Source organism: Rhinoderma darwinii, chromosome 7 (genome assembly GCF_050947455.1).
Source record: "Rhinoderma darwinii isolate aRhiDar2 chromosome 7, aRhiDar2.hap1, whole genome shotgun sequence".
Classification (NCBI taxonomy): Eukaryota; Metazoa; Chordata; class Amphibia; order Anura; family Rhinodermatidae; genus Rhinoderma; species Rhinoderma darwinii.
In genome coordinates, this window is record NC_134693.1 from 128,604,424 (window position 1) to 128,629,159 (window position 24,736).

The following is a 24,736-nucleotide window of genomic DNA, read 5'->3' on the forward strand; positions in this document are numbered from 1 at the left end:
GTGGGACTTCACACGAGCAACTTTTTTCTTCATCTCTTATCTCCCCTCCCCCATCTAGGCTAAAAAAATTAATCGCAAATTGTATTCTATTTTTTTCCCCATAGGGAATGAGAGAAATCATGTGTTTTGCATATTGCTTCTAATCCCCATTATTCCCTAATTGGGAATTGCATGTGACTTGCTATTATTGTAAACATTTGCACCATATTTTCAGGGACAACCTGCAGCAGTGCAACCATAGTAAAATAATCCAGTGTGACCGGAGAGCCATGACGCCTGCCAGCCATAATCACCCTACACTGCCACAACCCGGTCCAGCTGATTCAGCCTCCTCTAATCAGCACACTCAGCAATCCCCCTCCTCCTCCTCTACAGAACTACATGTCCCGGCATTCCTCTCCCAGCTGATGACACGTCACACAAAACACCGGGACAGGCTCCACCTTTTACTACAGAATAGAACTACATTTCCCGGCGTCCTTTACTGTAGCTAACCAATAGATTCGCTTCGGCTGTGAGAGGGGAGGATTCTGATTGGCTGGCTGGAAACATCCGGGCTTTCTAAAGGAAGTAAGTGACGTTTTGTACTCAAGCTGGAGCCGGAGGAGGAGAATGGCTGCGCAGGGAGGAGGTGGGTTGTTTGTGGGGGCTGTGTGGTCTCAGTGTTCGGTTTGGGGGTGTTATAGGAGTCGGTTTACGTTCATGTGCCTGTGTATAGGGCTTTTATGGGGTTGACATCGGGTTTATGTGGGAGAATTGCCTTGTAGGTAGTACTATGTCTGTTACTACCCAATCCCCTAGAGGGTCCCCTCCTTATATCACATATACTCCATGTCCTGAGCTGCTCCCCATCACGTTTAAGAAAGCTGCCAGGTCATTGGTCTGAAACGATTCATAATTGGTGCTGCTGACCAATGAAAATCGGTGTAAACTTTATCGAGCAGCTTCATCGTGGACGCTGCGCAACTATCATGGCGCTTAAATACCATTGGCTAGTTTCCTTGGGAACGACCGCTCTGACGTGTGTGTGGTGTCCGCGAGCTCCTAATTGAGCATATGGACACCTTAGAAGAGGGGCTCACCGTCTAAGACCTTCTCTCTATTTCGCTTAGGACCCGTCCACTTAATACGCGTACAGCCGTTCATTTGAATGGCGGCGAATTATATTACATTTACCCCACCGAGGTCGCAGATGATGGTCGGTATCCTTTGAAATAGGGTTTGTTGGGATGAGACTGTTTTCGAGTACCTATAGCTTCCTAATAAAGGTAAAGGGGTATTCCCAACTCTGGCATTTATAGCATATCCTCAGGAGATGCTGTAAATGTGTCGCAGTTGTGGGATCAAGAACGGAGCTTGCTCGGCTATCTCTGTAATTTCCATAGTAGATGGAGTCGGGTGCCTCTCTCTATTCACGCTACACATGGTGGCGGTGGCCGTCTCACCAGGAGGTTCAGGGATAGGGTGGGGGGGGGGGATACATATTCTGTGGATATGCCATAAATGTCAGATGTGGGAATACCCCTTTAAACCCGGCCCGCAGCATGGAGGGCACTGTTGACATAGACTCATCCATAGATATGCTCCCCCTCTCTGAGTGTCTGGTTACCGCCTCCAAGCGCCAATCCTAAAGACCGTCATTGTGACAGCTGTTTAAGGCTAGGGTTACATGGCGACTCTGGCCACAGGACAGGTCGCATGTCCAAATATCACTGTGTCACCCTGCCAGCATCGCAGGTAGTAAAAGCCATTGTGGTCAGAAGTCCAGCAGGTTTGGATTCCTTGCAACTGTGGTGTCGTGGTAACTTGCGAATACATTGACTTTCATTACTTGCGATGCGTGCCGGGTGATACGACAACATTGGATGTGCGACCTGTGCCGTGGACAATGTCGTCATGTAGCATTAGCCTTAAGGGGAAAGTATCAGCTGTGTCATAGATATATCACTAGGCCACGTTCACACGTCGGATAAGTCCGCTAGGTGGTTAATATGGTGCAAGTTTTTCTACCAAGAATTTGAAATTCAGATCACGGAAAAAAGTGACATCCATTATTGATGTGGAAATGGCATTGGGTAGCCTTATGGGGATTAGCCCCATTGAATGCAACTTCAACAAGTGCAAAGACTGACACCCTCACTAGGGCGTTACCGCTATTGAGTTTTAAAAAGGAAACCAATCAGAACCAGTTTCAAAATGGATCCGATGACCTCATGTGCTGAGTTCACTAACATTATATCCTTGTATACGATATACAGCAGCCAGTGCTCTACAGGTAATTGGCTGAGAAAGTGACTGTCCTGACTGCCATTTTGTGGTTGTCTCCTTCCTTTCTCCCGCATCCTCCTCTTCCTTTCTCCCGCATCCTCCTCTTCCTTTCTCCCGCATCCTCCTCTTCCTTTCTCCCGCATCCTCCTCTTCCTTTCTCCCGCATCCTCCTCTTCCTTTCTCCCGCATCCTCCTCTTCCTTTCTCCCGCATCCTCCCCTTCCTTTCTCCCGCATCCTCCCCTTCCTTTCTCCCGCATCCTCCCCTTCCTTTCTCCCGCATCCTCCCCTTCCTTTCTCCCGCATCCTCCCCTTCCTTTCTCCCGCATCCTCCCCTTCCTTTCTCCCGCATCCTCCCCTTCCTTTCTCCCGCATCCTCTCCTTCCTTTCTCCCGCATCCTCTCCTTCCTTTCTCCCGCATCCTCTCCTTCCTTTCTCCCGCATCCTCTCCTTCCTTTCTCCCGCATCCTCTCCTTCCTTTCTCCCGCATCCTCTCCTTCCTTTCTCCCGCATCCTCTCCTTCCTTTCTCCCGCATCCTCTCCTTCCTTTCTCCCGCATCCTCTCCTTCCTTTCTCCCGCATCCTCTCCTTCCTTTCTCCCGCATCCTCTCCTTCCTTTCTCCCGCAGTATTATATTCGCTGCCTTGTTGTATTGAGTCATGTTTCCCAACCGTTGTGTGTAACAAGTTAGAGGGGTGCCGCGTTTACTTCTACTATTAAAATCTTGCGTTTATGAATTCACTTAGAAGAAAAAAAAAACCACCCCGTGCAGCCATTGAGTATCGCTCAGGCTACTTCACATTACATTTATAAGCCTACGTTTCACGTATACGCCGGGAAAAGCTCCTGACTTATACGTTAAAAGTAGGCAGTGACATATCTAGCAGTGGCATCAGTCACCCATAAAGCATAATGATATCCATTCAATGTCATATGTTAAACGGCTACCATTATAGTCTATAGGTGACCGTCCAAATGTAGCGGAACTGCTGCGTTGGTTTTTTTCTCCATCTGAAATTGCGGACGGAAAATACGCAGCAGAATACAGTAGGAGCAAAGTAGGTGAGATTTAACAAATCCCATCCACACGCTGCATAAATATTCCGAGCAGAAATTGACCTGCGGTGCGTATATTTCGTACCGCAGCATGTCCGTTCCTGCTGCGGAAAGTGGACTGAATTGCTGCGTTCAGAGGAGATGTCACCATCTCCCAACATTGAAAAAAACGCAGCAAAATACGTACCATTTTCCGCTGTCAAAGACGCTGCAAATGGTGCGTTTTTGCCACAGCGGAAAGTTTGCTAGTTTCAACGGAATTGCTGCAGAAGTTTTCTGCAGCTATTACATTATGCGTGGACACGCCCTAAGGCATCCATTTAACCAATATGTTATGAAAACCTATTGAAAGCTCATGATGTATACGGTAAATGGATGCCTGTAACGTGTGCCATACAGTGGCGTTTCATACCCCGTAAAAAATGTTGGGAGGGTAGCCAAAAGGACACGTTTGGCCTCCGTAGGGCTTATAAAGCCTTATGGACATGTCTAGTGCTTACTTTAGGGGCTTTCTCGACATACACCATAGATGTGGGGCACTACATGTTTTAGATAACTTCCTATGGGGTATCATAAATCACCTTTGCTTTCTGCTTTCAGCCACGTTTTGTAGTGATAGATTTCATTTTTGGTGACAAACACGCTGTATGGGTCTTGCCAAAAGCTGGCCATACACATAAGACGGCTAGGAGATCATTCATTCATACATTTCCAGGAGGAATTAGAGGAACCACACAACAGGCTTCTTAGAAAAGATGCTCCAACTTTATTTTATGGGGAATGCAAGTATTTTCAGAGAAGTTGATAGGTCTACTTTATAGGGCTATTCCCATCTTATAAAGTGATAGCGTATTGCTAGGATATGCCATCACTTTATGATCGGTGGGGTCTGACCTCTGGGACCCCCACTGATGAGAATGAAGGGGCCACAGCACTGTTTTAGCGCAGTGACCCCTTCAGGGCGGTCTCGGCTACTCGCCTTGTTGGCAACTACAACACTACTCCGTTCAAGTGGATGGGGCCGTCTGCAGTTCCCTGCACAGTCGGGTGGCCAGGAGTCCTGCTGTGCAGGGAAAATTTAAAGGGCATGCAGCACAGTGGCCCCTTCATTCTCCATATCAGAGGATGTCCCAGAGGTCAGAAATGATGGCATATCCTAGGGATTTGCTGTCACTTTCAAGATCGGAATACCCCTTTTAAGCTTGATTTACATAAGACTGGAAAACTGCTTTAACACCTGGTTATCTCCCTCCAGCTGACTCGGACCCATCCTGGTCCCTGCCAAACAGCCCCCTATATCTCAGCTCCCTGGACACCTATGTGCTGGACCTGATCTGCTATGAATAACGTATGTAAGGGCTGCTACAAGAAATGTCCGTTCTCTCATTCGCGTTGTTTGTATTTCTGTGTTCCTGTTTTAGAAGTAGCCAAGTTTTTACAAACACAGAATGGAATCCCTTCATCCAGTCCAGTCAGTAGTGGGATGGATCCTTACCATGCCTGCAGCATTCTCCAGCAGCTTAAAGCCATGTATGATGAAGGCCAGCTGACCGACATCGTGGTAGAAGTGGATCACGGGAAACATTTTTCTTGCCACCGAAACGTTCTTGCAGCAATCAGTCCATACTTCAGGTATAACCATATGCCCGTCTATAATGTAGCTATATCAATAGTAGACCACTTTAGTGGATGTTTTCCTATGGACTGCGAAAATGTCTAACTATAGTTTTAGACAGATGACTCAAGGTTCAGACTACACATGGGGTTTGATTGTAGTCTGTAACCGTGAAGACGCATAGGTTTGCATAGGAGCTGTGTACACGAAAGGGTAAGATACTTTTAATCCAGACTACTTGCAAAGTTGCTTTTGTTTTTTATTTAAAATGCATGGAAGCAATACAAAAATATTCTGCAGCAGTGTACATACCCCTTTTATTTGCTGATAGAAATCTTTTTTTTTTTTTTTGTATGTGTCCACACCGTTGGTATCTTGTATTTGCACATAGAAGTTGTTCATTTAACTAACATGCAGCTCATTCTGCTCCTGTCCTGCTTTCCTTATATGAAACTGGTAAGTGCAAATTCTACATCCTTAAAGGGGTTGTCTCCACCATCCCCTGTCCATATGCTCTATTGGGGTATATGGACATCATAAAAGGGTGAGCCGTTGCTGCTCTGACGGACGTTCATGGCTGCTGCAGGGGAAATGTATGGCTGAATGTGACTTCCCTCGGTGATGACAACTGATTGCTGGGGAGTAAAGAATCCATACCCATGGCGATCTAATAATCATGAGACGGCCCCTGTAGGTCAACGGTTTTATGTCACTTGTTAACAACTAGGTTAGGGCCTGTTCACATCCCCGTTGGCTTTCCGTTCCGGGGTTCCATCGGAGGTTTCCGTCGGGTGAACCCCGCAACGGGAAGTGAAAGTGAAACCACAGCTTCCGTTACCATTGATGGCAATGGTGACGGAAACATCGCTAATGGTTTCCGTTCGTCACCATTCCGGCAGGTTTCCGGTTTTCCAACGGAATCAATAGCGCAGTCGACTTTGCTATAGATTCTGGTGTTAAAACGGAAACCATTAGCGATGTTTCCGTCACCATTGCTATCAATAGTGACTGAAACGGAAGCTGTGGTTTCACTTTCCGTTGCGGGGTTCGCCAGATGGAAACCTCTGACGGAACCCTGGAACGGAAAGCGAACGGTGATGTGAACAGGCCCTTAGTTGTCCACTTCTAACTTACTGCATTTCTGCACACTATGGCCCAATGTTCAGCTAGTCTTTGTACTGCCTAACTTGTACAAGTGGACCATTTTTTTTTTTTTTTTATTTTTTTTTTGACCTTTCTGAACTTCTTCCTTTTTCTTCCCCCCACTGCAGATCTATGTTCACTAGCGGCCTTACAGAGAGCACACAGAAAGAGGTCCGGTTAGTGGGAATCGAAGCTGATTCAATGCAGCTGGTACTGAACTATGCATACACCTCCAGAGTCCAGCTGACCGAGGCCAACGTCCAGGCTCTGTTCACTGCAGCTAGCATCTTCCAGATCTCTTCGCTACAGGACCAGTGCGCTCAATACATGATCAGCCGCTTGGACCCACAGAACTGCATCGGTGTATTTATTTTTGCCGATCATTACGGTCACCAGGAACTGAAGGACAAGTCTCAAGAATACATTCGGAAAAGGATTTTGTACGTCACCAAAGAGCAGGAGTTTCTGCACCTGAGGAAAGATCAGCTCATTGGTATACTGAACAGCGACGACCTGGACGTGGATAAGGAAGAACACGTTTACGACAGCATTATCAGCTGGTTTGAGCACGACCAAGCCGAAAGAGAAATGCATCTTCCAGAGATATTTGCCAAATGTATCCGTATGCCTCTTATGGAAGAACAATTTGTGGAGAAGATCCCTCCTATGTTTGCACGGGCAATGCCTAAAAACCATATACAAAAGGGAAAGATTAGTGCCAATTACTGTAATCGGCGTCTCGGCATGACCGCTTCCGAAATGATTATCTGCTTCGAAGCCGCCAGCAAACACTCAGGAAAGAAGCAAACTGTGCCTTGTCTGGACACGCTCACAGGAAAAGTCTATAAACTATGCAAACCCCCCGGAGACTTGCGAGAAGTTGGTATCCTCGTGACGCCAGATAATGAACTTTACATTGCGGGGGGCTACAAACCCAGTAACAACGACGTCTGCATAGACCATAGAGCTGAAAGTGATTTCTGGTTATATGACCATCCGAACAATCGGTGGCTGGCAAAGGCGCCGCTGCTCAGAGCACGAATAGGTTGCAAACTGGTTCATTGCTGTGGTAAGCAATACGCAATAGGGGGGCGCGTTTATGAAGGGGACGGCCGCAATCCTCTGAAGTCTGTGGAGTGCTACGATGTGAGAGATAACTGTTGGACGGCTGTGAGTCTAATGCCTGTTGCAATGGAGTTTCATAGCGCTGTCGAGTATAACGACAAGATATACATCCTACAAGGTAAGATACGTTGAAGATGGAAAGGTTTTTTTTCTTTTTAGGTGGCATTTAAAGTGGCTCGGTCAGGTTTCCTATGTAAGGCAGCCTAGGATAGAGGGGGAGATGTTGAGCTGGGGGATATAGCCTCTTCCGCAGTCTCACCAAGCATGCATGATACATCAATAGGGAGAGGCGAGTCTCCTCCAGACACCTGACCGAGGCTTCTCTCCTGTGGGAACAAAGGATCGGAAATGTTTAAAGTCAACATGTTTGACTATGGAGGATGGAAAATGTCGGGGGGAAAAGGATCAGCCAAAATCGTCTGATTTAGCAGCGTTTTGTCTGTGTATGGCCATCTTTAGAGTGTCCGTACACATTCGACATAATTTGGTGCCAGTATTCTTAAAATCGCGCTCTACGTATTTCATGGACCTCATGGCATTCTCTGATGGCTCTGATCCATGTACGCTGAGATTTTTCAGCAAAAAATAAGGCCATTAAAAAAAAATTGAACGTTTAATCATGGGCGCTTTGTTGCATTGCCTATCTGGCTCCATCAAGTTGTGACATCCAATGTATTCTATGGACTCCTACTGTCTGTGTAGGCCAGGCCTAATGTAACCTTTCATAAAGAACAATGCAATTATTTTATTCCTTTTTTTTTATTTTTTTTTGTCATTGCTCAGTTCACACTTTCCCTCAGGAGTTTCCATCAAGCTCTCCGGTACGTTTCGCGGCAATAATAGCGCAGTCTGCAGCGCTTTACTTGCTGTCGTGCATACCGGATTCCCAACAGACCTAGTTCTAGTAAATGAGGTCCGTCAGAAAACAGAACAGAAGCCATGATGCGGTTACACTAAGGCTGGGTTCACACGACCTATTTTCAGACATAATGGAGGCGTTTTACTACTCGAATTATGCCTGAAAAACGCCCCTAATACCCCTACAAACATCTGCCCATTGCTTTCAATGGGAATTACGATCTGTTCCCACAAGCCTTTATTTTACGCTTTGCTGTCAAAAAATGGAGCGTAAAAAGACTAGGTGTTTTTTGGAGCTGATTTTCCATGGAACACTATGAAAAATGCCTCAAAAAAAACCACCTCAAACGTCTGAAAAGAAGCTCCAAATTTCATTTTCGGCTTCAAAAACGCCTGAAAATCTCTGAAATCAGCTCCGTATTTTTCAGAAGTTTTTTGTTAAGCGTCTGAGCATACCCTAATCCTTTCCATAGCCTGTCTGTCACTACAGGGGATCGCAGTCACATCTCTAGACATTAACACCTTCCCGACCGCCCACTGTCTTTTGACGTCGCTGCAGATTAGGCTGATGAGCGCTCGTCCTCTAAGCAGGAGCTGTTAGGGTATGTGCACACACACTAATTACGTCCGTAATTGACGGACGTATTTCGGCCGCAAGTCCCGGACCAAACACCGTGCAGGGAGACGGGCTCCTAGCATCATAGTTATGTACGACGCTAGGAGTCCCTGCCTCTCTGCCGGACAACTGTCCCGTACTGTAATCATGTTTTCAGTACGGGACAGCAGTTCCACGGAGAGGCAGGGACTCCTAGCATCGTACATAAGTATGATGCTAGGAGCCCGGCTCCCTGCACTGTGTTCGGTCCGGTACTTGCGCCCGAAATACGTCCGTCAATTACGGACGTAATTAGTGTGTGTGCACATACCCTTATTAACAGCTCCTGATCTTAGAGCAGCCTCCTGAACACAGCTGGGGTCGGCAAACATTCCAACCCCAGCTGTTTAAAGGGATTGTGTTGCCAGAAAAACATGTTTTTTTTAATTAAACATTTAGTGTGTAGGTGATTAAACATTGTTCAAATTTTTTTTATTTTTTTCACGAGTCAGGAAATATTATAAATTAGATTCTAATTTATAATATTTCCCATTGCTGGTCACTAGATGGAGCTATTCCCAAAATTGCAGCATTGCAAAATTGGGTAAAAAGCCCTCGCTCTAGTGAGCTCTCAGCATCCCCCCCCTCCCTTATCCTTGCTAGTGCCGGGATAAACGAGGGGTTTGAACGGTCTAACCTCCTACACTGTGTGTCCCCATTTTTTGAGCTAACACACAGTGTAGTAGGTTTACATACAGTAGTAAACGTACACAAACACGAACATACATTGAAATCTCTTACCTGCTCCTGCCGCCGCGGCTCCCTCCGGCCCGTCCGCTGCCGCTGGTCCAAGTGCACAAGTCTGGAAGCCGCGACCGGAAGTAGTAATCTTACTGTCCAGCCGCGACTTCCGGTCCACAGGAAAATGGCGCCGGACGGCGCCAATTTCAAATTGGACTGTGTGGGAGCGGCGCATGCGCAGTTCCCACACAGACGGCGTACACAGAAGTGGATGGGACGGGACCCGTTCGCAGTCCCTATGGGACTGTGGCTGCCGTATTCCATGTCTGTATGTGTCGTTAATCGACACATACAGAAATGGAACAAAAAATGGCAGCCCCCATAGGGAAGAAAAAGTGTAAAAATAAGAAAAACACCAACACACAAATAAATATAAACGTTTTTAATAAAGCACTAACATCTTTAACATATTAAAAAAAAAAATTGTGATGACACTGTTCCTTTAACTCTTTGATTACCGCGGTCCGTGACCGCGGAAAGATCAAAGGGAATTCCCCTCTTTGATCGCATCACCGGGATTCCAGTGATGTGATCAAACACCGGGGAATCCCTCTGCAGTCAGCCCTGGGGACCTACAAAGGACCCCAGGGCTGTCTGTTCCGTGTGCCTGCTGTTCGTGCACACTATGTGCTGCCCGATCAGCAGCCTGTGACACTGTGTAATGTATTAGCATACAGGAGTATGCTAATACATTACAAGTAAAAAATAAAGTTACAAATAAAGTTATCCCTTGATGGGATTAAAAAAAAAAAAGTAACAAAACAAATAAATAAATAAAAAAAATCCCAAAAAGAGTCTTTATTTTGCATAAAATACATTTTATTGCCCCTACACTAAATAAAAACAAAAAACCTACGCATATTAGGTATCTACACGACCGTAATGACCTGAATAATTAATCTAATGGGTTATTTAGCGTGAAACGTGAACGGGATAAAAAATAAATCAAAAAAACTATTCCGAGAATCGCTTTTTCCTATATTAACGCTGTACAAATTTTTTTTTTTTTTTACCACCAATCTGTGGGAAAAAAAAATTACTATTTTTCTCGCATAAAGCAAGGCCACATACAGCCACGTCAATGAAAAAATAAAAAAGTTATGGCTGCTGAAGCGCAGAGGGGCAGAAACAGAAAAATTGAGCTGGTCATTAAGGTCTTTTCAGGCCCGGTCATTAAGGGGTTAAAGGGATAATGTCCTTCCACATGACAAAGCAGAACGATCACATGTGTATCATCTATACATGTATGACCGATTTCTACATAAATGTTCTGCAGCGCTTTAGGCAGGAAGTACTATGGGACCGCAATGTGGCCTCGTGCATGAGACACAAGGCTCCGTATAGGAAGAAAAGTTGCATACGCTTCCCCCCGGTAAACTCCTACTATAGTGCAGAAAGTCCCTTGAATCATGTAAGACATCTATCCCATTATTGCCTCACTTCTGTAAATAACAATGTGGGCAATATTGTGCAATCTTTTACAATCTGTATGTAGAAATGTATCTTGTATAAACGTTACGTAAACCTACACTTCAACCACCGACCATTGATATGAAAGGAATATTCCGAGCAAAACTAAGCCTGTAAAATTCCATGTGCAGGGCCACAAAGGGGCGGAGCATGACAAAAGGATGTAAAGAGCAGCAAAGCGTTCTTGTGTCATGCACCACCCCCTGCACTGGGTAGAACGCAGTGTATTTGTTTTGCCCGTGTGCTTCACAACACATTATGGTCCAGACAAAATTTGGCGTCTAGGACTCTTTCGTGACTATTAACCTCTTAGTGACCAGCCTATCTTAGGCCCTAATGACGGCCTTTTTTTTTTTTTTTTCTCGTTCTAGTTTCTCATTCAATGAGCTATAACTTTATTTTTCCGTCGACCTAGCTGTAGTGTTTGTTTTTTTTTTTGTTTTTTTTTGGGATTAGTTGTACTTTTTAATGGCACCATTTTGGGGTACGTATCATTTTTTTTATTTAACTTTTTTTTTTTTTTTGGGGTGGGGAATAGAAAAAAACCCGTGAAATTCCGCCATTGTTCGATGTGTGCTCGCTGTGGAGGCTTATGACGTGGAACAGAACCGTTGGACTAGAAAGAAAGATCTTCCATGCGAACAGTCCTACAAAAAGATACTGCACAGTATACTTAACCTACGAGCCTATGGGGATGTATGCAATTGTATGACGTACTTTACAGGCATATGTTTAACGGAGAAATCATGGACTTCCCAATATCCTCTCATGATGCGTCAGTTAAACAGATACCATTATAGGCTCTCTAATTGTGGCGTCCATCAGCCATAGACTACTGGTTTCCATTTACGGATACGTCATGAACTCTCATTACCCCAGTTCATGACTTATCCGTTTAACAGATAACGTTAAGGTCTATAATGGCCGATGCCACTGTTAGGCATAGCCTACGTTTAACTTCAGGAGCTTTTTCCCCAATGTAAACTTAAGCAAAAAGTGAGACCATAGTATTATCTTTACATTGTATGACTGTGTTCTCTACATTGGTTGTTACAGTATGGTTTCTACGTTGTAGCTGTCTGAGGCTATTTAGACACACTCTTTACCACACCAATAAACGTCACACTCTAGCCCCTTCTGTCATTTATTTTCCTTTTTTTTTTTTTTTTTTTTTTTTTTTTTTTTTTTTTTTACACCGGCTTCACATTCGTGAGATATCTAAGCTTCACCCAGGGTGAGAGTAGTTGATCCAAGGGATAAAAATACAATTTAAAAAAATAAAGTATTGATTTTAAATTCTACCGCTGGAGCATCATCCATGTAACCTGTGATCACTAGAGTTCTCCTTTCAAGATTAGGCCATTATAAAGGAAATATTTCTAGGTCTTCATGTGTTTTTGACATTGACTTGATTTTCAATAATCCCTCCTTTAATTGTAATTTTGAATAAAATTGGCGTTTCCTTTTTGCTTTCAATATAGGAGATGTGTTTTTGTGCTACGATCCTCCAAAAGATTACTGGTGTTACCTGACTCCCATGACTATGCCAAGAGTTCAGGGGATGGCGGCTGTATACAAAGATTCCATCTACTATGTAGCTGGCATCCGAGGAAACCATCGCGTGCTCGCCGTGGAGGCTTATGACGTGGAACAGAACCGTTGGACTAGAAAGAAAGATCTGCCATGCGAACAGTCCTCCAACCCATACATCAAACTTTTGGTCCTGAAGGGTAAACTCAACCTGTTTGTTCGGGCGACCCAAGTCAGCGTGGAAGAGTTTGTATTCCGAACCAGTCGAAAGAATTCCCTCTATCAATACGACGAGGTGTCCGACAGCTGGAAAAAAGTCTACGAGTCTTCGGAGAGGCTGTGGGACCTTGGCCGTCACTTCGAATGTGCAGTTGCTAAACTTTATCCCCAGTGTCTTCAAAAAGTTTTGTAGATTTCGGGCAGCTTTTTACTTGCTGCCAATGGGAAGAAAGACCATTCAAAAAAAACAAAACTTTATTCAGTATTTAATGTCTGTGGACGGCTCCCTGTACTCGTGGATGGGCGCTCTCAAGGTTGCAGTATATGAGTTGCTGTAGGGTTGCAGCTAGTTTTTAAGTTTCTCACCACTATTTCAGTGAAACCTGAGTTTACAAAGTGCAATTATCAGCATTGTTTTCATGGTGTACGTGCGATCGCGTCATTCTGTCTCGAATTTTGTAGGTAGGAATTGTTTAAAGTAACTTATTGATTTGCTTTAGAGGAACCAAGATATCTATGCACTAGAGCACGGGCGAACCTACGTCTGGAGGCTGCGGGTACTGGAGGTCGGATGCCTTTGATGCCTGAGCTTTTTATTGGGCAGTTCCACTTGATATTTTATCCTGTCAATTTTTTTTTTTTGTTTTTTTTCTATTTAAAGAAACTTATGTATTGTGTGGTTTTTGTTTTTGTTTTTTGTTTTTTTTTTTCTTTTCAACTGGTTGAATTTTTGGTGTTTAACATTTGAAATAGTGGAAATGTTTTTCGCTGTCCCTTGTAAGTCCTGTAGGTTTGCTGTAGAATAAGAATGGTCTTCTGCGTTATATTTAATACAAAGTTTTTTGTTTTTTTTTACTTTTCTATGATGCAGAGGATGTTACATGTTGGAGTGCCTTCATTGCTACACCGCGGCACATTATGTCGAAGTGGTACTGAATCTTTTAAAGTTTGAAGACTTAATACGGGTAATATCTGAGGCAATATCACTAGGCTTTGTGTCTGTCTCCCCTCTACGTCCCTTCTGATTTATTTATAACTCTGAAAAAAAAAAAGTTAAACACTAGCGATCAAACTTTTTATCAGTTTACCGTTTTCATGCCTGGACCGCTTCCAAAGTACTGCAATACTCTTCATCATCCCAGAGGCTGCAATACACGCGTTATATACTTTAATGCCTGTCGTTTTTTAATGCTTCTTTCAGTATTTTTGTTTTGATTACTATATATGTAACTTTTTGTTTTTGGAGAAAGCACATGTTATAGCGGGTTTTAATTTGTTCACATGCTTTAATTTTTGTATGTAAATGGTGCTATCTTTATAAAAAGTTAAACTAGAAGACCAAATCTAGAACAATAGATTTTTATCTGAGTACTGTAAGTAGGTTGTGGTAGTTTTATAGGGCTGTGTGGGTATGGAGGTGGCAAGGTCTACTCCAAGGGCCGTAATCCTATGTCGTTTTAAGGAGCTTGCTTCATGGGACTGGTCTATTGTACTACTCCCGGAATATGTTTAGAAGACCCGTTTTTAGGTTTCTACAGCTTTGTATAGATTATAGGACTTTCTTCCTCCATGTAAGTCTGCTGGACTTTGTAGTTTTTTGGAATTGCTTTGTTCCCTATTGAATTTGAAAAGTTACACGGTCCTCACTTTTAAATGTTGCTCCATCTTGAGTCATTTAGCACCGTCATATGAACTGCTAAAACCAAGACCTTACCCCAGGGGTAGACAAAATACTGCAGACTTTGGGAGCCAACGTGACTTTTTTTTTTTTTATTATTTTTTTTAAGTGTACAAGATTACAAAAGGGTAAAAAATTGGCCCAAAAAGTTAATCAACTGTCACCGTTTTTTAGGTACATTGACTACCTGCCTCCTGGGATCTGTCCAGCCGTGCACTGCACCCTAATGTCCCATACTCTAATAAGGGAGAATGCCTCGATGTCGGAAATTGGGACTACACCATGTATACAAACTTGGATGAGCCCGCTACACCCTGCCATAAAAACTGATCCATCTAACACGTCGTCCTAATAAACTGCGTTTTTCTTCCAGAGCTGTCTATGGAAGTTACGCTTAGGCCGCGTCCCCACAGGTCGGATACGCTGACCCCCTTAAAAATCCTGCAGCATCTCCAACCTGGAACTCACAGCACATTCCGCCCGATAAATCGCACCACTTTGTCGTGCAGTTTTTCGGAAAGCGTTTCCGCTGTGTATAAAAGCGTCCATACTTGCCCCGTCTTCTCTGTGCGTAGTCTAGCCTTCTACGATGACTCTGCAGCCTATGATTGGCTGCAGCAGTCACATGGGATGAAACGTCGATTTTTCAATAAGGTATGACTTGTTTTATTTTTTTTGTGTTGAGATGCTGCAGAATTTAATTCTGCAACGCAGGTCAATGAATGTATACGTAGCGTCTTTTCCACAGCGTTGGCATGAGATTTTTTTATTTTTTTCCTCATTTGCTTCGCTACTACTGTAAATGCTGCAGAATTTCTGCACACAATTCCGTTGCTGAAATTCTGCAGCGTTTACCCTACGTGGGATCCCGATCTTAAACTCCCATAAAAATATATCCCTGGTGCACATAAGTCTGCCTTATCTGCTTGCCGTGCAGCTGAATATAGTCTATTGTTTCTGGTGATCGGCCATTCCAGGGTGAGGGGCAGATTGTAGCGTTCTTCAATAGGATTGTTGAGTCAAGTCCTTGCCCCCATGATCACTACTTTATCTTGCCGATCTCCAGCACCGAGGCCCTTCAGATAAAGTTACGTATAGACGTGTGGATGATATTGGCTGCAGGTGTGGACTTTTTAAATTTAGTGACACTTTAAAAGTCTTGTGTGGTATTTTTCCCAAACCTGTGGTTGAACTTTTTTTGCCCCCCCCCCCCCCCCCAGAAATGCACATATGGCATTACCCAAAATAATTGTAGACTGATACTACAGTGCCCATTTTAAGACTATGTAAAATATAGTGTATATTGCAATTGACTATCTTGGCCCGTAGACTTTCCTTTTTGTTGCTGTGCTAGAAGTCCATCCCAATTACTGGATTGGTGAGCCCTCGTGACTCCTTGCTGCCCTCTTCAGATCTGTCCTGTAATATACCATGTTCTGCTTACACGCACCTAGTCTCTACCGTATTTGCAATCCATTCTGGATTACTTCCTTTTTGGTGCTTTGAATAAGATGTCCTCAAAAACCTTCTTGGACTTCATATATTGGATCCAGAAGTTCTCTACTGGATTGACATTTAGTTGACCAGTCCTGTATCACCCGTGACTGTAACTTAGACCTGGCTCTATCTCCAGTTGCTAAAATGTTGAATATAGGATCAGTCTAAGTGCTTGAACTTATCCGGACTGTAGTGAAGACGATGGTTGTCTGTGATCTTGTCCGAGCTTGGGCCACCAGTCCCGTGAATGTAGCGGAAGCCTAATGCCAAACTGGTAGCTGCAATTATGTCCAATGGATTTGTTGCCAATGGTCGGTGTAGGTGCTTACAATCCAACTTGGACAACGTTTTTGTAAAACTTTTAGGCCTAGGCTATACGGCTACTTCTGCTACACCACAAAATAGTCGTGTCCTTAGGAATGCATAAGATGTTACCCCCTGGACACATGTTCTTAACTTTTGGGGAGATGTGAAAAGTGTGAGAAAATTGGCTTGTGTGATGCAACTTTTTGTTTCCTTTGGGGAGAAAAGAAGTTGGCCAACCATGCTTTTTGCATGGCTTTTATGCCACAGAAAGAATTAGACTCTCGTATCTAAAGGTTGTCTATGTCCAAGCACCGTTTTAGTAAGCAGGTGGCCTATATAAAAGGTTGTAGTAACTGGAGGGAGGCAGACTGGAGCTTACCATACTTGAAGCCTTTTATATATTCTCCTTTTAAAGTTATTCAACTGGAATTCTTCAAATATAAATTGCAATATAAGATTAAAAAGCAATAAGACTAATATTATGCCCAATATATATACTTGAGTGAATACTACAGGGGCAAGCCTTTTATCCATGTTAGGGGGGGGGGGGTGTGGGGTTATATTGGTTTATGCTTGTATTCAATTGTTTGTTTTTTCTTCGTGCTTATTGTATACGTTTTATTACCCAATGCCCATGTCTTGCACAAACAAAACTGTGAAAGAAAAAGCCTTGACAAATCACATACCTCATCTGTTTTCCCTTGAACATTACATATGCCTCCCCAAAACTTTCATGTGTTTCCGCCTGGCTTTGAAGGGTCGTAAGAGGTAAGCAAACCATGGCTACTTTCCTCCAGGAACAGCGCCACCTTCATCAATGGTCTCTGCCTGGTATAGCAGCTCAGCCCATTGCAGTGAATAGAACTGATTCACATTGGCATGTTTCTATAATCTCATACAGCTTTAATTTTTTTTAATATATATTCTCCTTGTCCGCTCTGTATCGAAAGCAATGTTAAAGTTTTGGAAAGCATTCCTTTTTTTTTTTTTTTTTTTTTTTTTTTTTAATCCAATATAAATGTAAATGCTTTCTAGAGTTTTTGTTCTTTTATGAAACCCATGGTTTTTTTTTTTGGTTTTTTTTTCCGCTTTATGGATATACCTTGCTTTTGGACAATCTTTATTTGTTGGCTTCACTCCCATCCATCAAGAGTACTTGAATTTGTGGTGTAACATCTAAGACTACTTGGTTAATCTGATTGTGACTGGACAAATATCACCATTGCCCCAATTTGGGTTTTGGTCCACCAGTTGGTTTCTAGAAAAGTTGTGAAGATCTGATGATCTAACTGTCCTGGGCTGTAGGAAGCCCATGTAACTTACAGGTCGTGTTTTTATGACAACGGCTTAAGTTTTTATATTCATCTGCTGCATTTTTTGAAGTTTTGACTTTTGGATATGTATTCTCAATCTGAATGATACGATCATTAATGTGGGTATGACTTTTTTTTTTCCTCATTACTATTGTGTGGATTTTTTTATTTTATTTATTTTTTACTCTGCTTTGTTATTCAAATGACTCTAACAAACCAAGTGAAGCTCTGTGTGACGGGGACGGGGGGTTTGTTATTGGGTCGTGCAAGTCTTATTTGGGGTCCTGTGCAGATGTTAAGGGAGTAGAGTATTTCCTCGGCATCTCTTTGGGTCTGCATTGTGTCCCAAATAGAACTATTTATATAGGGGATTGGATGGAGTTTTTGAAGGGACTGAGCCAGGAGGATCCTTAATCTCCACATTGCTGGGCTTCCGGTAAATGAGATATTTTGGGGGTTAGTAGGTTCGTGGTCTGTACGTCTGTTTTGCTTTCTAAAAAAAAATAACATTATTAAAACTGGGGAATTCCACCTTTTTACTTTTGCTTGAATTAAAGTTCCAACAGATACAGAAGCCCCTCCTGCTAATAAAGCTATAATATAAAATAATTGATCATTGGTTGCTAAGATTTGTCAATTTGTCGTGCTATTCCAGTGGTCTGTCATGTGCGTGAGATTTACATCTCAATGTTGCAGTAATAAATGTGTTTGTCTAATGTATTGCAAATGGGTGATGTCCACCAAGGATGTGATAGAAAAAATAATTTTTTTAACGCAGTCTTCCGGTCGCTATTTGACATTTGGAGTGATCTATAACATCGGCAGCATCTACAGGGTCAAGTTGGACCTCCTTTACCTACATCAACCAATCGGATCACTTGGAATATGATTGGTTGCTATAGGCAACACTTACACCTATTATCTTAATTTAAAGTGTAGCTAAACGTTTGACAAACTTCTGACACATCATAGTGACATGTCAGAAGTTTGGGTTGGTGGGGTCCGAGCATTGAGACCCCCACCAATCTCTAGAACGAAACAGCTGAAGTGCTCGTGTGAGCGCTCATCCGCTTCGTGTCTGTTCGGCTTTTTCCGGAAAGCTGATGTATCGGAGTACAGGGTCATAGACTTTCTATTGAGTCCGTACTCTGAGACATTCATTTCCGGAAAAAGCTGAACAGACACACAGAGGTTGAGCGCTCACACAAACTCTTCAGCTGCTTCATTCTAGCGATTGGTGGGGATCTCCGTGCTCGGACCCCACCAACCCAAACTTCTGACATGTCACTATGACATGTCAGAAGTTTGTCAAACATTAGCTACACTAAGAATTATAATTTATTTTTTTTGCAGGTGGATTAATGTTGGTGCAAGTCCATGTATACTAAACGCTCAATATTTTTTACACTTACTATCAGGCTATGTGCAACCTACTGTTTTGGGCCATGTCTGGATAATGGAAAGCATGTCGGTTTTTTGTTTTTTTTTTTGGTTTTTTTGTGGTTTTATTTTTCACAAATGGTAAGTAGTAGTAATTTATTCACCCCCTGTTTTATAGGCGAACAGATCTGATCGACTACTGGAATATTACCACCTAGTTTTGGATAGTTGTGTACATCCCCCCCCCCCCCCCTAGGTTTTATGTTTTGCAACTTGTTTCATGGGGAGGGGCATAAAAAAAAAAGCATGTATCCTGTTTCTTATGTGGTGCGGTATATGAAAAATCTCGGGTCTTGCGGAGTTAACAGGAAATAAAGTTCTATAACAAAAACAAGATTGGGCCAATCTACAAGTTTAAAAAAATTGAAGCTGATAAGCTATAGCGCTAAAGTTTCTTCTCATGAGTGTTCCATGTTTTTAATCTTATAATTTCACCAATAAAAGCAAGTTCCCAGATTCTATGGCAGATCATTGGTGCTGAGTGACCTGCACAATATCCATGTGAAGATCCACATTTTGTAAAAACAACGGAGTACTGTAGTGCGGTTATGGCAAATGTTTGTGTGTATTTCATTTGGCCCGCTAACTTATTTTTTTTTATTTTATTGCCATCTTGCACATGTTGGCATTCTACTTGATGTCATTACTTTTCCGATTTAATAAATTTGTTTTGAGATTTTATGTATTCATTTTGTTCTGTGTTTTCTTGTCTGTGAAACTGGTTCCACTGACCCCGTTACTGCTCCTAATGAACGTGTTTAGTTACAGTACCACTGGCTTGGGGGCTGTCACCATGGTATGTTTTTTTTTTTTAGAGACCCTATTGAGCTAAGCTTGCTATTATCAGTCCTGATCATAGAAATCATACTATGAAATTTTAACCCGACTTATTTTTGGAGCGGTTCCTTATTGGAGCGACTTGGTCTAAAGAATTTGGCATCTTCCTGGTTTTAAAGGGGGTGGGGGTTGTACTACCATAAATATATTGTATAGATAGTAAAACAAATGTTTACATGCTTTTAATAAAACGATCCAGTGAAGTTGTCACTCATGTAGTATGACGCCATCTTGTGTTCAAAGTGTATATCATTGTGCGTGTATACCTAAGGAGCTGAGTTCTGGTGGACAAGCAGGCTGTTCATCTCCCCACAGCCGGTTCTCTGCATAGTGATCCTCTGTTCTCTTCAGAACAGCCAATCGAAAAAGCTTTTAGCCCTGCTTGTCAGGGAAGGAGCAAAGTCTCTGCAATGACATTGTAGTATAGCTGAAGAGACTATTTCCAGATTGCGAGGACTGTAAGGCTGGATTCACACAGCAAATTTTGTCGCCGTAACTTCTGTGGAAAAAAAAAAATCTCTTCCATTCCGCTGAAAGCAAATAATGGTCCTAATAATCCACAGAATACCAGTACTAAGAATGAGAAGGTGAGCTGAATCAAAGATATGTCAGCTATTGAGTCATGGGGGCAATGACTTAGTCTGGGTTATCTCACCAGACATCCCCTTCCAGCGGCTGCTACAGAGGGAAATGTAGCATAAATATAACACCTGTCTATATGCCTGCTCAGGGTGTGGGCATCATATGCAGGGTAACTAGCAAACCCCCCCCCCCCCCCAGCCAAAGCGGAGAGACACTGGTGGACAGGAGCATCCATGTAATATTATATCACTTCACCTGCAGGGAAAATATCTGGCTTGTCTAAGCTTCCATGGACAAAGTCAGCTGTTGGGGGTGGCAGGAGCTGGACCTGTGGCAATCAGCTGATCGCCGCACCAGCTCCCATATGAATGGGGTTGTCTAGAAGGGGCAATGCCTTTTAAAATATTACATGGACCACTCGACTCCACCAGAGCGAGAGCCGCTGCTTGATGGTGATGCCCCACTTTGTTTTGCAGATGGGGGTTCCGTGTCAACTGGAAATTAAGCTCCATGCATAGTTTAAATCTACATCCCTTGCAATATTAAGTCATTGTAAAAATAAAAAAAAATTCTATTACCTTGAGGCCTCATACACATGACCCGATTACCCGTCCAATGGAAGGCATATCCATTTGTATTCGTCATCCATTGACTTCAATGTTAAAGAACAAAAATTCCGGTCCAAAGTGACAAATTGATGTAAAGGAGTTTTCAGGATTTTATTTTTTTTTAAACATTGGAGTCAATGGTTGACCGATACAAAACTATATGTCTTCCATTTGAATCCGTAAGGGCCTGTTCACATCAGCGTTGGGCTTCTGTTTGGATTTCCTTTTAATCTGCTTCGGCCGATGAACGGTAAGTATTGTTTCGGGTTGCATGACCACTAATTTCAATGGTAATTTTTTTTTTTAAATCTTTTTGTTTCAGCCTGCCTGTTACGCTAGGTTTCCGTTTCTTTTCACGGAAATAATCGCATAGTGTGCTATGCTATGCTTTCTGTGGGGGAATAAAAAAAAAAACAGGTGTGATTTAATGGAAAACGAACAAAAATACCATTTGAAAGGCAATGGAAACGATACTTCCGTTTTTTGTCTTTCCGTTCATCTGACGAAACAGACGAACGGAAGCCCAACACTGATGCGAACAGGCCCTTACGGATTCAAATGGAAGGCATATCAGTTTGTATCAGTCATCCATTGACTTCAATGTTCTAAAAGAGCGAAGACTCCTTTATATCAAGTAGTTGTCATTTTGGCCTGAAAAAAATAGCGCAGCAGACCACGGTATTGCTTCAGTCAAATAAACAGAACCCTGACGGGACAGAGTCTAACTGGGGCTAGAACAGATCCCATTGACTAGTTTTACGGAAACTTTTCTATCCGTTTCTCTGTTCTTCTGACGGAGTGGAAATAAACAGCACAGATGTGAATGAAGCCTAATCTCAAGCCTCAAAGGACCCAAATGTGCCTGTTTTTGATGGCAGATTTTGTTTGTCACGGTTTGCGGCTTTAAGTAAACCTTCCACGCTGACTGTAAATACGATGAAATGGGCGCAGAAGGGAGGAGCCAGAACACTTCACAAGTCAAAAAACAAAAAGATAAATACAATATTTACAATAAGCGAGTTAGGTTTTTTTTTCAACTGTTTATCTGTGAACAATTTTTATTTTTCTAATATGTAATTCTAATAGTCTAATATGAAAAAAAGAAAAGAAATGGAGGTTTGCATGATTAAAGCGGTCAACGCTTTGTTATATTGTAGTGTTGGGCCTCATGCACACGACCATAATTACTGATTAGGTCCACAATTTCCTCTGTAATTACCCAATCATGTCTATAGGCCATTGACACCCTTCTGTATATTTACGCATTTGTGTCCGAGCCACAGAAATGATCCGCAAAATATAGAACGTGTCCTATTGTCTGCGATTATGGCACAGACTCACCCATAGAAGTCTATGGGTGCTTCCCTAATTGTGGATGGCTACGGCTGTACATCCTTATTTGCGGACATTAAAAACCCCTACGGTTGTGTGCATGAGGCTTTAGTGTGGTTCTTTATGACAAAAATAAAATGTAATTATTATTGAGTTCATGTATAGTTCAATATATAAGGTGTATGCAATAAGCTCCCTCTAGTGGTGGCTGCAGTTCTATAATTTGACTCCATGCCTATGCAGGGGATTTGGAGCTCTGGATCAAAAAAAATGAAGCTCTGATCCGGGTAAAGATATATTGAGAAATGAGTCAGCAGAGATTGAGATTAAAAATACAAAATGTTGGACGGTCACTTTAAAAATTGGTTAAAAACAAATACTAGATTGACCTGTGTTCAGAGATCGCAATGTGTGTAAACAGACATCCCTATCCTGCAGCCAAGAAACAGGACACTCAAAATATTTGCTGCATCTACTGAAAAGAAGATAAGTCGACGCCTGGTGATGTGCCGATAATGAAGGTCTCAAATCCGCCTTGTGAATCTCCTCCAGACTTAAAGGTGCCCAAAGAGCAGAAATACAAAATATAAGGGGGGGGGGATGGTAGATGATCCTGTAATAAATGCTGAATGTACAGCGCAGCAGTGATAAGTTAAAGAGGCTCTGTCACCAGATTTTGCAACCCCTATCTGCTATTGCAGCAGATAGGCGCTGCAATGTAGATTACAGTAACGTTTTTATTTTTAAAAAACGAGCATTTTTGGCCAAGTTATGACCATTTTTGTATTTATGCAAATGAGGCTTGCAAAAGTCCAAGTGGGCGTGTTTAAAGTAAAAGTCCAACTGGGCGTGTATTATGTGCGTACATCGGGGCGTTTTTACTACTTTTACTAGCTGGGCGTTCTGACGAGAAGTATCATCCACTTCTCTTCAGAACGCCCAGCTTCTGGCAGTGCAGATCTGTGACGTCACTCACTTCCTGCCCCAGGTCCTGCATCGTGTCGGACGAGCGAGGACATCGGCACCAGAGGCTACAGTTGATTCTGCAGCAGCATCAGCGTTTGCAGGTAAGTAGCTACATCGACTTACCTGCAAACGCCGATGCTGCTGCAGAATCAACTGTAGCCTCTGGTGCCGATGTGTCCTCGCTCGTCCGACACGATGCAGGACCTGGGGCAGGAAGTGACGTCACAGCGTGATCTCTCGAGAACACGCTGTGTGTCTGCACTGCCAGAAGCTGGGCGTTCTGAAGAGAAGTGGATGACACTTCTCGTCAGAACGCCCAGCTAGTAAAAGTAGTAAAAACGCCCCGATGTACGCACATAATACACGCCCACTTGGACTTTTACTTTAAACACGCCCACTTGGACTTTTGCAAGCCTCATTTGCATAAATACAAAAATGGTCATAACTTGGCCAAAAATGCTCGTTTTTTTAAAAATAAAAACGTTACTGTAATCTACATTGCAGCGCCTATCTGCTGCAATAAGAGATAGGGGTTGCAAAATCTGGTGACAGAGCCTCTTTAAAGGGAATGTGTCGCTAGAAAAATATTTATTTATTTTTTAGTTAAACTGTTAGTATATAAAGGATTAAACATTGTTCTAATTTTTTACATTTTTCTCACAAGTCAGGAAATATTATAAATTAGATTCTAATTTATAACATTTCCCTGTGCTGGTCACTAGAGGGAGCAATTCCCAAAATTGCAGCATTGGCATGTGGTTAAGCAACCTCATTGCTTTATGCTGCAAAATTGGAGAAGACACACTCGCTCTAGTGTACTCAAACAATCCCCCCTCCTTTATCCTGGCTAGTGCCAGTAGAAAGGAGGGGGTTGAATGTTCAAATCTCCTACACTGTGTGCTGCCATTTTTTGAGCGAATGCACAGTGTAGGAGGATGAGATACAGTGGTAATCACACAGTATAACACGAACATTCACATCACATACACAAACATAACTTACCTGCTCCTGCCATCGCCGCTCCCTCCGCTCCTAGTCCTTGCTTCTGAACATATGGACGGAAGCCGCGACCGGAAGTAGTCATCTTACTGTCTGGCCGTGGCTTCTGGTCCACATGAAAATGGCGCTGGATGTCGCTCTGCCGAAGACCTTCCTTTTGGACTGTGTGGGAGATAGACGGCGTACACCATAGTGAATGGAACGGCTCCCGTTCGCATTCTCTATGGGGATGTATGTGCCGCATTCCATCTCTGTATGTGTCGTTAATCGAAACATACAGAGATGAAAAAAAAAGTCAGCCCCCATAGAGAAGTAAAAGAAAGAAAAAAGTACAACACAAAAATACAAAGAAATAAAATTTACTTTAATGACATAATAAAAGCAATAACATATAAAAAAAAAAATTTTCGTGACACCTTCCCTTTAAAGGGGAAGAAGGGCAGGAGGCTTTGAGTGAGGACAATTTTTTTTATCATCAATTTTTTTTCTGTGGACATGGG

At 42.8% G+C, this 24,736-nt stretch overlaps 1 protein-coding gene across 1 annotated transcript; it reads left to right on the forward strand.

Annotated features, from left to right (window-relative positions):
- The first annotated feature begins 603 nt into the window (after positions 1-603).
- On the forward strand, positions 604-14,477 carry KBTBD8 (kelch repeat and BTB domain containing 8). The gene is made up of 4 exons (XM_075834007.1): positions 604-631; positions 4,744-4,954; positions 6,209-7,323; positions 12,411-14,477. The coding sequence occupies exons 1-4, from the start codon at positions 613-615 to the stop codon at positions 12,869-12,871; spliced, it is 1,806 nt and encodes a 601-aa protein (XP_075690122.1). The 5' UTR covers positions 604-612; the 3' UTR covers positions 12,872-14,477.
- The last annotated feature ends 10,259 nt before the right edge of the window (positions 14,478-24,736 follow it).